Genomic DNA, 15,386 nt, shown 5'->3' with positions numbered 1-15,386 from the left:
TTAGCCAGATGTGGCTGTGTGTGCCAGCCAGCTACTCATGGGACTGAGGCCCTTGGAAACCCCAGTGAAGGCTCTGGCTTAGAGCTCACCCTTGCTCCTGCCCCTGACAGATGCTGGTGCTTTCTCATGTGTCCTTCCTCAGGGGCCGCACCTCCTGTTTCTAGGATCTATGAGCATAATGGATTTTGTTTTCCTGAGCTTGTCCTGTGTCTCCTCTTCGGGCCACCCCTGGCTAAGCAGCACATAAAAGCCAGAGAACACCAGGGGAGCTGCTGCTTGGGGAACTCCTGCAGGAAGAGTCCTGGGGGATGCGGTGGGGGGGAGGCAAGGACTGCGCTCCCTCTCCTGGAGGCTGGGGAGGGCTTCAAGGAGACTACAAGGTGGGAGGAATCCTGGGCAGGGCCTGCCTCATCAGGATGCTTTCCCCAGAAAAGGATTTAAGCCGCTGGTGGCTGAGTCCTGGATTAACCAAGACCTGGGCCTTCTGGGTGCTGTGGAGGACTGAGGACATTATGAGGTGATTTTCTCCCTGGGTGGATTCCCCAGGGGCTCCGAGGCCGGTTTCAGGCCCTGCCCTTTGGCTGCCCCACTGGAAGCTCTGAGCATCCAGACCTCAGAGGTGCTTTCCCTGGTCTGACCTTGGCAAGGGCAGATAAAGAGGTACCCCAGGGAGGGTCACCAATGTCTGGGGCCACAGAATGTAGTAAATGTCAATGGCCAGCTCAGCCAGTGTGCCTGCGGGGACCATCTAGGAATCTTCTGCTTCAGGGTCCCGGGCCACACTTGGGGAACTCAGTTGGAAGCAACAAGGCCCAGGCCCTGAGGGCCCAGCTCTGCCCTCTCAGGGGCTCTGGTTGAGCCATGTGTAAGCGTCCTCCTGGCCCTCGCAGCTGGTGTGAGGAGGAAATGCACACCAAAGGGCAGTGTCCTGGCACAGGTCTGTCCCTAGTCAGCCTTCCCGGGTCGGCCTCTGGAGTGGGAGCCTTGGGTCTGTTTGGATGTGGATGAAATGCAGGAAGAAATTGGGAGTCGCAGCCATGGACAGCCACTCATATAGCTGGGAAGAGGTGGACTCCCACCTCTGTGGTGCTGGGGGCATCATGCCAACAACTCTGGCACCCACTTTACTTACACTCACACCGCGGAGCTTTGGGGAGATGCACTTCAGCCTGGAGTGCGTCAGGGGAAAATGAGACCTCACTAGTCAGTCAGACGAGGGTAAACTTGCCAGGGCATCACACTCCACCTAAGGGAACCCTTTCTGCAGCGACTACTGAGCTGCCAGGGCCGGGACAGGCAGAAGCCTACCCGGAGGTCTCACCTCTGGAGGGTCACGAGCTGTGCCGGGCCGGCTACAGCAGAGGGTGTGCAAACACCCCGAGGTCCCAAGGCTCCTGAATCCGCCTAAGGGGCAATAAGAGGTCCTAGGTTCGAATCCTGCCTCCGCCGTCTTATGGTCGTGTCTCCGGAGAGTCGTTTTTCCCTGTTTCCTCACACACCAGAGAGCACAAGTAACACGCACCGTATCTCTGAGGAGAAAAAGACCCCAGAGATCGTGGACACAGTGCCCGAGCCACATCGCGCCCCGTAGAGATTATTACTGCTTTTGCCTGCAACTGGATGCTGCGTGCCCAGTTAGAAAAGGTTAAACAGGGCCGGGCGCGGTGGCTCACGCCTGTAATCCCAGCACTTTGGGAGCCCGAGGTGGGTGGATCACGAGGTCAAGAGATCGAGACCATCCTGGTCAACATGGTGAAACCCTGTCTCTACTAAAAATACAAAAAAGTAGCTGGGCGTGGTGGCGCATGCCTGTAATCCCAGCTACTCAGGAGGCTGAGGCAGGAGAATTGCCTGAACCCAGGAGGCGGAGGTTGCGCTGAGCCGAGATCGCACCATTGTACTCCAGCCTGGGTAACAAGAGCGAAACTCCGTCTCAAAAAGAAAAAGAAAAAAAAAAAGGTTAAACAAAACTTGAACAGTGCCAGCCTGTGGACACCATGTGTACAAAGTCAAGTTTAATCAAGGTCACAAACGTTTGTGGCGTTTCGGGGACAAAGGCCCCTCCTGGACGCGGGGTTCCCGTTGGCGACGCTCCCCTCCTGGCGGTCAAGGCGCCGCGCGGCCGCCGCGCCGCTTCTGGTGCTCCTGGAGGTTGGAGCGCTGGCTGAAGGCGCGGCCGCGCTCCCCGCACGCGTGGGGCCGCTCGCCCGTGTGCGTGCGCACGTGGCGCACCAGGCTGCAGTTGCGCACGAAGGCCCCGCCGCAGGCGCGGCAGATGTAGGGCTTCTCGCCCGAGGGCGGGCGCTCGTGCTGGCGCAGCTCGGAGCAGCCGCGGAAGGTCTGGCCGCACTCGGGGCAGCCGTAGGGCCGCTCGCCGGTGTGCGCGCGCTGGTGCTGCCCCAGGCCCGAGCGGCCCTTGAAGGCCTTTTCGCACAGTGGGCACGCGTAGGGCTTGGCGCCGCTGTGCGTGCGCCGGTGGCGGCTCAGGTTCGAGCGCTGGTTGAAGGCCTTGCCGCACTCGGGGCACGCGTAGGGCTTCTCGCCGGTGTGCACGCGCCGGTGCTCCGCGAGGTGGGAAAACAGGCCGAAGGCCTTCGCGCACTTCTTCCCGGCTCCCGACACCCGCCGGGGACCCCGCTCGCCGCGGTCCCCCCAGGGCGGGCGCTCTGGCCGGAGGGCGCGCCGGACCGTGACGGGGCAGCGGGCGGTGGCACTGCGCCCAGTGCGTCTTCTGGTGGCGGTGCAGGCCGGAGCAGCACACGAAGGCCTTGCCGCACTCGGCGCACTCGTAGGGCCGCTCGCCCGTGTGGGTGCGCTCGTGCTGCAGGAGGCTGGAGGTGTGCGGGAACGCCTTGCCGCACTTGTCGCAAGCGTACAGTCGCTGGGCCGGGGGTTCGGGAACAGCCAGGCAAGGTCGCGAGGTTTGGTCGCACTCGGGACACACTGGGGGGCCTTTGCCCGGCTGCTGCTGGTTGGGGCGAAAGCGCTTCCCGCACCGGGCACACAGGCTGGACTCCTCCGTCGCCTGCAGCCGCTCTTGGGGGATCCGCGGGGCCCTCCAAGCAAAGGCCTCGCCGCACGCGCAAGCCCGGGGCTGCTCCACCGAGGGGCTTCTTCCGCCGGAGGTCGGAGCGCCAGTCCCCGGTTGGCACAGCCAGCAGTCCCTGTGGACCTCACACAGTTGAGTCCGAGCGTAGTTCCGGAGCCACTCCGGACAAGGGTCACACACGGGGGGCTTCTCCCCAGCGGGCGCCCCGCGATGCAGCGCCAGACAGGAGTTCCTGCTGCAGTCCCCAGCAGGCGCCCGGCTTCCACAGGGGCCCTCCCCAGCCTGCAACCCCTCGGGGGTAACTAAGTCAGGGTCCTGAGAATAGGCGGGGCCGCACGGCTCCTGCACTAGGGGTCTGGTCCCTGGGCTGGGGCTTACCCCGAGGATGCAGCCTCGGGAGCCCCCCACTGGGGGAGTCGTCATGCCACCCGCCGCTCCTCCAGGCAGGTCCGCCTTTTGAGTGGGGCGGCTCCCTGCTCGGTCTTCTTCGAGGGACCTCGGCTCCTCGGGCCTCTTCTCTCGGGCCCCGCAGACACCTCGGGCATCAGCCTTGGGGATTCCTCCCTGCCCAGCCCTGTGGGCTGGAGCCTCCATCCTGGGGCTGGCCCCTAGCGCAGAGTCCTGGCTGTAGGATCTGGACAGCAGGGAGAAATGGAGTTGGCAGTTCCCAGGAGAAGGGGAGAACTGGGACAAAGAGCGACCACCCCACAGCTGGCACTGCTGGGAGGCCCCGAGCTCTCTGCAGACTCGAAAGGGGAAATGGAGTCAGGGCCTCCTGCTCCTCTTCAAATTGTCAACACCCAGATCCCAGAAAACAGCTTCCGATGGTCTCCCTGCACATATCATTGCTCCTCCTCCACACTAGATCCTAAAATATTGTGCCCCTGGCTAAGGCCCTCCCTGGTCCCCCTTCCCCAAGCAACAGGGACTCCGGGTCCTCCTGGCTCTATTCACTGCCATTGTCCAGCTCTTCTGGGAGGTGTGATGTGGGACTCACCTGACAGCTGAGAGCCTGGCCAGGAGATCCTCACTGCAGAGGCCAAAGCTGGGCTGCCTCTCCCGTCTTCAACCAGGTAACCGTGGTTGTCTCGAGCCTGGCAGCCTCATCTACAAAATGGGTATGATAATGGTCAATGTAAACAGCTGAGCAGGGAGACAGGCAACCCAGATTATTGCAGCAAGTGTGGACATCAGCAAGGCCTGGTGCCTGCTATTACTATTTTAAAATTCTGCCTTGACTATATTAGGTACCTACTGCTGCTTTAAGAAACTGCCATCACCACAGTGGCTTGAGACAATGCAAACGTGTCATCTCACAGTTCTGGAGGTCAGAGGTCCTAAATGAAGGTTTCAGTAGTGTGGGTTCCTCCCGGAGGCTCTTGGGGAGGACATTTGCTTACCATCTCCAGCTTCTAGATGCCACCTGCTTTCCTTTCTTCCGTCTTCAAGCCAGCAGTGAGACATCTTCGTCTCTCACTTTCTGGGCGTGTCGTCTAATCTCCTTCTACTCCTTATAGGACTCGCATCCTTCTGCCTCTTGTGATCACACTCGGGCAGGAATCCCCCCATCTCAGGATCCATAACCTCATCACACTCAGTTCTTTTGCCTTGTGAAGCAACATATTCACAGGTTCTAGGGACCAGGACATGCACATCTTTTAGGAGGCCATTATTCTGCCTACAACAGTCGACTTTGCCAAGCTCTTCTCACCTTACAGGGAAAACACAGTACATGCATCAAGATGCCATTTAGGTGAAACACACGTTTAGCCTGGAGTTAGGAAGGATACACACTGAGCTCAGACCACTCCCACCTGGGCAGGGGCTCACTCGGCTGGGCTCAGTGGTGACTTGCATAGGGAGGACTCCAGTCTCGGGGCACTATGCATGGAGGGGTTGGGCAGAGGAGAAGGCCCACCTGGTAGGCGGACTGGTTACTTACAGGGAAATTGAACAAGTAGGTGAGAAGAATGAAGCTTATGAGAGCAAAGTTTTTCACTGTTGGAGAAAGAAGTGACAAAAGGGTAAAGGAAAGGCTACAGCAAACCCCGCAGCACAAACTGCAGACACGGTGAGTTTCTGATCTGCAGCCTGCACTGACGGTAGATACACACATGTGCATATGTAAATATTCGTCTCCTAAACTAGCAGTTCAATGGCCGAAAATAGAGGAGGAGTGTCGTGGACCGTCCGGACGGGTAGGCACGTCTGCCCGGGGGTCTCTCGACCTGCAAGAGGGTCCCAATACCTGGAAGAGGGAGTGCGCCTGAGAAAATAATAAAGACAGAGAGAGAGAAAGCGAGGCGTCTGGAGGGCTGATAGGCTGTGCCTAAACAGCAAATTTTATTTTTCAAAGGCCAGGAATAAATACACTTTCTTGGCTCTGGTTTACGTCATAGTAAGAGGAAAGTAAATGTATGCCTCACATGGCCTATACAATAGAGAAGTCAGATACACAATGGTTGCAAGAGGAAATGCAAATGTATACCTTACATGGCCTATACAATTGAAAAGTCAGATACACAATCAGTGGTTGTAAAAAGTAACAGAATTTCCTGTGATCACAAAGCTTGTTTGCATCCAGACATTATTCCTCCTGGCTGCAGGTGTCTCTGGTTTTGCTTATCAGAGTATCTTTTATCCGGATTCTCCTTTGTCTACTCCTAACTCAACTCAATTTCCCCATTCAGGAATCTCTGAGTCAGGAATTAAAGCCATCCCTTATGGTGGCATTTTGCTTTGCAAATATTGACAGTTAAACCATTATCTAAGGTGCAAGGCAGTCTGGAAAGTAAGGTTTAAGGATTATTCTTAAAGCCATAAAAAGGTTAAAAGCAGGAACCGGTTGCCGGCAGGGGGTCACTCGGTCTAGCAGCAACGCATAGTTTTAGGCCCAAACAATATTGTGGTTGATATTAGAAACTGATCATTCATCTTTCAGTTCCTATATTCCGGATAGCTCGACTGCCTCCAGTAGGAAACTGTGTTTGGGATCAAACTCACCGTATAGTGAGACTCACGCTTTTTAGGGGTCTCACACGGGAGTGTTCCCCAAAAAGCAGAGGACTTGCTTCTTGATCAGGAAACCCTTTAAATCAATGACAGTTACTGGGAGTCTGAGAACTGACTTATAAAATGTCCCATGGATAAGAAAGGGAATTTTCACCTGTAATCCCAGCACTTTGGGAGGCCGAAGTGGCTGGATCACTTGAGGTCAGGAGTTTGAGACCGGCTTGGCCAACATGGTGAAACCCCTCCTCTACTAAAAATATAAAAATTAGCCTGGTGTGTTGGAGGGTGCCTGTAATCCCAGCTACTCAGGAGGCTGGGGCAGGAGAATTGCTTGAACCCAGGAGGCGGAGGTTGCAGTGAGCTGAGATTATGCCATTGCACTCCAGCCTGGACAGCAGAGTGAGACTCCATCTCGGGAAAAAAAAAAAAAAAAAATTAGCCAGGCATGGTGGTGCATGCCTGTAGTCCCAGCTACTCAGAAGGCTGAAGCAGGAGAATCACTTGAACCTGTGAGGTGGAGGTTGCAGTGAGCCAGAATTGGGCCACTGCACTCCAGCCTGGGCAACAGAGCGAGACTCTTGTCTTAAAAAAACAGGCCGGGGGATGAGGGGTGGAATTTTCCTCACTGTGTTGTGATGCGAGGTCTCTCAGCCTCACACTACACAATCCTCCTGTCTCCTCTCTAGATCTCACTGCTTCCAGAACAAAGATGGACCTGTCCAGCACAGCCTTTGGACTATGAATCCCGACAGCTAACATCACATTCAGAGCACGAGATGGACACGCCTGTGGCGCCCTTGTAAATCACTGCTTCATTGAGCACAGGAGCCGAGATTATTCTCCTCTTGTTCTGTGTTCCTTTCTCTGTGGAAGGTAGATGTCCTTTTATTTATTTTACTTATTTTCAGTATTTATTTATTTATTTAGAGATGGAGTCTTTTTCTGTCGCCCAGGCTGCAGTGCAGTGGCAAGATTGCAGCTTACCACAGCCTCTGCCTGCCAGGTTCAAGCAATTCTGCTGCCTCAGCCTCCGGAGTAGCTGGGACCACAGGTGTGTGCTATCATGTCTGGCTAATTTTTTTCTATTTTTAGTAGAGACAGGGTTTCACCATGCTGGTCAGGGTGGTCTCAAACTCCTGACCTTGTGATGCGTCCACCTTGACCTCCCAAAGTGCTGGGATTACAGGCGTGAGCCACCATGCTCAGCCAGATATCCCTTTTTAAATTTTTTATTTTTTATTTTTATTTATTTATTTGAGGCAGAGTTTCACTCTGGTGGCCCAGGCTGGACTGCAGTGGCATGCCCTCAGCTCACTGCAATGTCCACCTCCCGGGTTCAAGCAATTCTTCTGCCTAAACCTTTCAAGTAGCTGGCATTATAGGCACCCGCCACCACACCCAGCTAAGTTTTGTATTTTTTTTTCAGTAGAGATGGAGTTTCACCATATTGGCCAGGCTGGTCTCAAAATCTTGAGCTCAGGTGATGCACCCGCCTTGGCCTCCCAAAGTGCTGGGATTACAGATGTGAACTACCATGCCCAGCTGATATTCCTTTATTAAATGTCTCAGAAATCTAAGTATTTACTAAGATGTCCTTGACCTGATGTCACTTTTTCTGTTTTGAAAAAATTTTTTTTTTTTGAGACAGAGTCTTGCTCCATCGCCAGGAGCCAGGCTGGAGTGCAGTGGCATGATCTTGGCTCACTGCAACCTCTGCCTCCCGGGTTCAAGCAATTCTCTTGCAAGTCCCGAGTAGCTGGGACTACAGGTGGGTGCCACCGCGTCCAGCTAATTTTTTTGTATTTTTAGTAGACACGGGGTTTCACCATGTTGGCCAGGATGGTCTCGATCTCTTGACCTCGTGATCTGCCTGCCTCAGCCTCCCAGTATGCTGGGTTTATAGGTGTGAGCCACTGTGCCCGGCTGTTTTGCAAATTTGTAACAGGCAGTTGCCCTGAGCCACCTAGTGGCCTGAAATAACTTATCCTGAGTTAAGTTCATTTAATTCAGGAAGCATTTAACCAAGACTACATGTCGACTTTCCAGCCAAGGGCACTTCAGAGCGACTGGCTTCAGTTCTTTGAAGGAAGCTATTACCAGTTGTCCCTGGTGGATTATTTTGTCCTTGGACATCATGACCACATGGCAGAAATGCACTGATGGCCAGCACTCTGGGGACGAATGTTTTTTTGTTTTTTTTTTTGTTTGTTTGTTTGTTTGTTTTGAGACGGAGTTTCACTCTTGTTACCCAGGCTGGCGTGCAATGGCGCGATCTCGGCTCACCGCAACCTCCGCCTCCTGGGTTCAGGCAATTCTCCTGCCTCAGCCTCCTGAGTAGCTGGGATTACAGGCACGCACCACCATGCCCAGCTAATTTTTTGTATCTTTAGTAGAGACGGGGTTTCACCATGTTGACCAGGATGGTCTCGATCTCTTGACCTCGTGATCCACCCACCTCGGCCTCCCAAAGTGCTGGGATTACAGGCTTGAGCCACCGCGCCCGGCGGGACGAATGTTTTTGAGTGGAAATTAAACATGCCAAACTGGTTAAAGACAAAAATGCAGAGTTGGACGAGTTCTGCAGGTCATGAAGGGCCTTTAAAGCAGAATTGGTTCCTGTTCTGCTCTACGGGAGGCTCCTGGGTGAGCTATAGAGCAGACAGGCCCAGTGCCAAGGGTTCAGCAAGTACTGGTTCCAGGCATTTGCTAATAAACCAGGGTGACACTAAGGACAAGGAGACTCTATTGTGATGTGGGGTTTCTCAGCCTCACTTGTCACATGTAATAGCTGCACAACCCTCCTGTCCCCTCCAGGCCTGTGTGAGACAGGGAAGGTGAGACTGCCCTTCCCTGGCTGCACCTTAAAGCCACTCAGGGTCTGGATTTTTCTGAAACTTCTGGAGCTGCATGCAGGCTCACAAAGGCACTGATCCTTCCTCAAGTCCTTGAGGGACTGATCTGTCCCTCGAGTGGCACTAATCAGGACTAATTCATAGAAAATCCGTCACCTTTCCCCCACTATGGGCTCTGCCACTTCGTGCTTTGGTCTCTCGACTATCAAATTAGCCAGCTGGAGCTTTGAACTCAAGGAGGCATGCTTGGAAGTTATGAGGATGTCTGGGTGGTGCTGAACACCAGCACGCTTTACCACATGGTCTGGACGGTGCACAGGGCTCCTAGAGTGACCTGTCACCTCCCAAGCAGGTAGAAGGCTGAAGAGAGAATGGGCACGCAGTTACAAACATCTCCTTCCCACTTATGGATCTGAGTCTGAGGCTGCTGCTTCCAGGTGAGGGGTTGGCTGGCTGCTGCTGTAGCTTGTTATGCTCTTTCTGCTCTGAAGTCTTGACCGTGCAGCTTCCAAAGCAGGATAGGGCACGTGGGGAGGCCAGCAGCCACGTGTCCCACCTGCCCATAGGCACTGACCATCCCAACAGCAGGTGGACATGAATCTAACCCACAACAGACACCAGAGTAGAGGGAGCTGGGTTCCCCAAGTCCGGATGGGGTTGTCACAGGCCCCCGCAGGGGAGGCAAGGGGAGCTTTCTCCAGAATGTGGAGTATGGACTCCTTGTGTGAATAAAGTACATGAGCTGGGGGGGGTCCAGATTTCAAAGAGCACCACTGATAGACCCAGGACTGGCAAAGCTGCTGGCAGTAAGCTCTGTTGTGGGGCTCCCCAACTGCAGATGAGCTGATTGGCCTCACCTGGCACTATCCTTGCTCAGTGTTTCCCCTGAGAACAAGACCTGGAAAAAAGGGGGAAAGTACAGAACACGCTCCCACCTGGCTGGTGGGGATATACATAGTGCAGCTGCCATGGAAACCTTCAGTTCCACAGAAAGGTAAAGATGGAGTTACCACACCCCCAGCAACTCCACCCCTAGGTATCCACCCAAAAGAAATGAACAGAGAGGCACACAAGCAAACACTGGCTCACAGATGTTCATACCAGAAAAATGAGGAAACAGAACGAGACTCCTTCCACCCAAAAAAAATAGATGTATTTATATATATATATATAAAACATAACACGGCACTGTTCACAGTAGCCAAAATGGGGAAACAAGCCAAGTATATCAAATGACAAATGCATAAATAAAACGTGGTATATCCATACAATCGGATATTACTCAGCCATAAAAAAGGAATGAGTACTAACACATACTGCAGCGTGGATGGACTTTAGAAAACACAGTAGGTGAAAGAAGTGAGTCACAAAAGACCACATAATGCATAATTCCATTTATATGATGTGTCCAGAATAGGCAAATCCACAGAGACAGAAAGTAGATTAGTGGTCGCCGGGGGCTGAGGGGGAAAAAGAATGAGGAATAATTGCTTTATAGATATTGAGTTTTGTTTTGGGGTAATTAAAATGTTCTGGAAAAATTATAGTGGTGATGGTTGCACAACATAGTGAATATATTAAAAATATATATATACTAAAAGCTGGCCAGGCCTGGTGGCTCACACCTGAAATCCCAGCACTTTGGGAGGGACTCCTTCCACCCAAAAAAAATAAATGAATTTATATAAATTCATTTATTTTTTCTATTATCTATGGTTTCTTTTATCTATTTATTTAATTTTTTTGACATGGAGTCTCGTTCGGTTGCCCAGGCTGGAGTGCACTGATGCAACCTCTACTCACTACAACCTCTGCCTCCCAGATTCAAGTGATTCTCCTGCAGCAGCCTGGTGAGTAGCTGGGATTACAGGTGCCCGCCACCATGACTGGTTAATTTTTTTTTTTGAGACAAAGTCTCATGACCTCATGATCCACCTGCCTCGGCCTCCAAAGGTGCTGGGATTACAGGCGTCACTCACCACGCCTGGCCTGCCTGGCTAATTTTTGTATTTTCAGTGGAGACAGGTTTCACCATGTTGGCCAGGCTGGTCTCCCACTCCTGGCCTCAAGTGATCTGCTCACCTCTGCTTCCCAAAGGTGCTGGGATTATAGGCTTGAGCCAGCGTGCCTGGCTGAAGGTGGTTTCTTTTAAACAATACACTTGTATTGAGAAAAACAAGTTATTTTAAATCTCTAGGTAAAAATAAAATAATCTCTCACACATAGCCAAGTCAACTGTGTACCAGAGCACCAAGCACAGCTTCCACATCAGAGGCTTAAGCTGTGGGGTAAAAGCATTTTCTTCAACCAGGTGTCTATTCACTCATATCAAAGAGAAAACTTGGCTGGGTGTGGTGGCTCATGCCTATAATGCCAGCACTTTGGGAAGCCAAAATAGTGGGTAGCTTGAGCCCAGGAGTTAGAGACCAGCCTGGGCAATATAGTGAAACCGTGTCTCTACAAAAAATAAAAATAAATTAGCTGGGTGTGGTGGTGCATGCCTATAGTCCCAGCTACCAGGAGGCTAAGGTAGGAGGATCTCTTAAGCCTGGGAGATCAAGGCTATGGTGAGCTACGTTTGTACCATTGTACTACAGCCTGGGCAACACAGTGAGACTCCATCTAAAAAAAAAAAAAAAAAAGGAAAGAAAAAAGAAAACGCTTCATTAGAAACTGAATATGCAGGGCTGGGCATGGTGGCTCACATCTGTAATCCCAGCAATTTGGGAGGCCGAGGTGGGTGGATCACTAGGTCAAGAGATCGAGACCATCCTGACCAACATGGCGAAACCCCATCTCTACTAAAAATACAAAAATTAGCCAGGCATGGTGGTAGTCCCAGCTACTCAGGAGGCTGAGGCAGGAGAATAGCTTAAAACCAGGAGGCGGTTCGTATCCGAGTCACGGCACCAAAAACAAAACAAAACAAAAAAAAAAAACCAGGAGGCGGATGTTGCAGTGAGCCAAGATTGCGCCACTGCACTCCAGCCTGGCGACAGAGCAAGACTCCATCTCAAAACAACAACAACACACACACAAAAGCAACATGCTCACCAGGAATGATGTTCAGGGCACAGAGCAACTCCTTACGGTGGCACACACCTAAGGGCACTGCTGTCACCAGATGGGAAGCTGTGACTTCGGAGGGAGGAGACTGAAGGCAGGACACAGGACATGGAGACACAGATTCTGGTCTGTCTGACCGTGGAGTTCTGTCCACACCCAGGCTGCCCGCTGCCTCCCAGCCACCATCCACAGTATCTGGCGTGTGTGTCTCTCACCGGTGTAGGCTTCTGTCTCTGGAGAGCATCTGCTGGCTGTGGACCTGGCCGTTCAAGGCAGGCCCATTCTGCCCACCTCCCCACACTCTCTCAAGCCTCTGTCTCTGAGTACAGCAGGTTTTGTAGCTTTCCTTGGTCTTTCTCTACAAGACCAGGCTGACTGAAGAGCTCTTGGGAAAGCCACCAGAACCCATGGCTAAGGGGGTCAGTCCAGGGTCACTGCCAGGCTGGGATCTGAGGTCCCCACACACAGGGACAGGAACTCCCCAGCCATAAACACTGATGGGGGTACCAGTGTGGACTCCAGCCCCTTACACAGAGGAGGGAGCATGCCACTATGGATGCTGAGCAGCAGGAGGTCAGGTGCCCTGCTTTCGCAATGTGCCATCCCAGAAGCCCCACAGCCAGGATCCTGACCTCTCTGCCACAACTCCAGATCATAGGGACCCAGGTGTCAGGGATGGAGGGACTTGGGCACTTGCCTTGCTAGAGCCCAAAGGCTGCTGGCTTCATGTCACAGTCTATGCAACAGCTGGAGGCATGAGCAGGGCTAGGACCAGCACTCAGCATGACTTCCTAGAATTCTAGGGACTTGGGGGCTGAGGATTTCCCAAGATGAAAGACCATACCTGGGTCAGCCTGGTCAAACCAGGACAATTGATCACCATGGAATCAATGGACAGGCCCAAGAACGGATGCGTGCCTGAGGTCACTGAGGACCAGGCAGGTTCCGCTGAAGGAGGCTGTAATAGGCTGAAAGATAACCCTCACCCTGCAAAACATATGTCTAACACCCTAACCCCTGGAACTCTCAGAATGTGACCTTATTAGGTCTTTGCAGACATAATTAAGGATCTTGTGATGAGATCACCCTAAATAACCTGGGTGTGCCCTGACTCCAAAGACGGTGTCCTTATGAAGGAGGCAAAGGGAGTTCTGACATGGAGAAGTGGAGGCCACGTGAAGATGGATGCAGCCACACTCCCAGGAACACCTGGCGTCACCAGAACCTGGAAGAGGCAAGGAAAGATCCCCACCCAGAGCCGTCAGAGAGCACAGCACGGCTGACACCTTGATTTCAGACTTCTGGGTTCCAGGACTGTGAGGATAAATTTCTGTTGTTTTAAACTGCCCAGTTTGTGGCAGTGTGTTATAGCAGCCTACAGAGACTGGTTTAGCACCCTCGACAGAATGAGTGTGTTGTGTGGGGCTCTCCTGATCCCTAGTGATGGGGAGTCTGAACTGCTTAGTGTCTGAACTGCTTAGTATCTGAACAGAGGGTTGGGGAAGCTGGGCTGAACTGAAGAACCAGCAGTCCCCACTTGGCAGTAAGGGGCCCTGAACTCGTGGGAGGTGGGGGCCGTGGAGCATAGCTGTCTCTTCGCTTTCTTGATCTGCTCCTAGGAGGCACTGTCTGACTATCCACTGTACGTGGGTGACATTCCAGCCATGGACCCATGACCTGAGGCTGAGCACAGCAAAGACAATGGAGGCTCTGGGTCCTGAAGTCCCAGGAGCCTGTCCTTAATGGCGCATTACAGCTCTCCCAAGCTGTTCTGACAGTGACCTCCAATCTGCCCCAGGTGAGCATGCTTGCACCTGGGTGCTCACCCAGCCTTTCTAGTTGTCCTCAGGGCTTCTGGTGTTCAGAACAGGATGCAGAGCAACAACACACACAGGAAAGCTAATGAGGTTCCACAGCCTCATGGAGGTTAGACACAGCACAGTGAGGTCTTACTTGCCCAAGAAAACGTGCAGGGAAGTCGCCTGGCGTGGTGGCTCACACCTGTAATCCCAGCACTTTGGGAGGCCGAGTGGGTGGATCACCTGAGGTCGGGAGTTCGAGACCAGCCTGACCAACATGGAAAAACCCCATCTCTACTAAAAATACAAAATTAGTCGGGCGTGGTGGTGTATGCGTGTAATCCCAACTACTCAGGAGGCTGAGGCAGAAGAATCGCTTGAACCCAGGAGGCAGACGTTGCAGTGAGTCGAGATGGTGCCATTGCACTCCAGCCTGGGCAACAAGAGCGAAACTCCATCAAAAAATAAATAAATAAATAAATAGAAGAGAGTGAGAGAGGGAGAGAGAGAACAGGGAAGTCAACGTGAGTGGCTCTCAGGTGTGGAAGACACAGGCTAGTGCCCAGCTCAGAGTGGCTCCACCTCTCTGGGCCACAGACCAACCTCGCCCACACTCACAGTCCCAGGGGACACAAGCCCTAGCCACTATGTCCAGTTCTGCACTGTGCACGCGATGGGCAGAACAGCGCAGGATGCACTGCAGAGCAGAAGCATGTCCCCTGAGTGCAGACACGACTCCCTCTGTGCCTCCACCCTCAAGGGTTCGCAAGCTTCAACCCTCGAGGGACATCCACGGTGCCAGGGCCAAATGCTGCTGCATCCTGCTCTAAGCGTGAGTGAAGCGGGCCCGAGGCGGCCACGGCCAAGAGGTGGGCTTGATCCCGAGAGCCGCAGGCCGCCAGGATGGGTCCCGGGCCTGGAGCCTCCCCTCGCGAGCCTCAGTGATACCCGGCACAGAAATGCCAGGGCCAGAGCTGCAGCAGTTCCACCCACCCGGAACTCAAGGTACCGAGCGCTGTGGCTGGTCCGGACAGGAACGAGAGGACCGGAAGTGCGCGGCGTCACGCCTCCGCCCCGGACCCCGCGCGCGGAGGTGGAGAGGAGACGGGGGTGGTTGCCACGCTCTGCGCCCCGAGGTCCCCGCCTGGCAGATTGGGGTTGCGGGTCAGCGCAGAGCGCCACTTACTCGGTGGAGGCGGCCCGCGCGGGTCCCCTGGTCCCCGCCCCGCATGCAGCGCGGAGCTTTCCTCCCGCCACCTCCGGGCCGCCGCGGCCCTGAGGGACCCGGGCCACCGGAAGCGCAGGCGGGATCCCGCGCGGGGACTGCTGGGAAACAGAGTCCCATCGCGTCCCGCTTTGACGCTGCGGAGAAGGCGGTACAGTGGGAGGCTTGGGCTCCGGTTGTCCTAGAAACAGAGGCCGGCTACACGTGCCAGGCAGGTCGCGGACCTGCGTCGTCGCCAAGGAAACAGCGTTCCGGACTGGAACGTGGAGTCCCGCCCATTCAGCCGCGTGAAATCGGGTGACTGTTCTTGACGGTGATTGACAGCCCCCCCTCTCCCAATCTGACACTTCTGGGATCTCGGCTCCCGGCCACTTCCGTCTCTG

General features: G+C 53.9%; 1 protein-coding gene and 1 long non-coding RNA gene across 2 annotated transcripts in view; one reads left to right on the top strand and one right to left on the bottom strand.

Annotated features, from left to right (window-relative positions):
- LOC141581210 (uncharacterized) overlaps positions 1 to 15,386 on the top strand; it is a 35,132-nt gene that overhangs the window by 7,631 nt on the left and 12,115 nt on the right. The window contains exon 3 of the long non-coding RNA XR_012513733.1: positions 6,748 to 15,316. This is a non-coding gene — a long non-coding RNA (uncharacterized LOC141581210). The remainder of the gene's footprint in view (positions 1 to 6,747; positions 15,317 to 15,386) is intronic.
- Positions 2,040 to 6,750, bottom strand: LOC104650328 (zinc finger protein 837). The gene is given in 3 exon segments (XM_074385780.1): positions 2,040 to 2,703; positions 2,705 to 3,683; positions 4,047 to 6,750. Coding segments are annotated over 2 exon segments (1,536 nt in total). The 5' UTR covers positions 3,644 to 3,683; positions 4,047 to 6,750; the 3' UTR covers positions 2,040 to 2,106.

This window comes from Saimiri boliviensis, chromosome 14 (genome assembly GCF_048565385.1).
Source record: "Saimiri boliviensis isolate mSaiBol1 chromosome 14, mSaiBol1.pri, whole genome shotgun sequence".
Classification (NCBI taxonomy): domain Eukaryota; kingdom Metazoa; phylum Chordata; class Mammalia; order Primates; family Cebidae; genus Saimiri; species Saimiri boliviensis.
The sequence above is the reverse complement of the archived record's forward strand: the minus strand, read 5'-3'. Positions and strand labels throughout refer to the sequence as shown.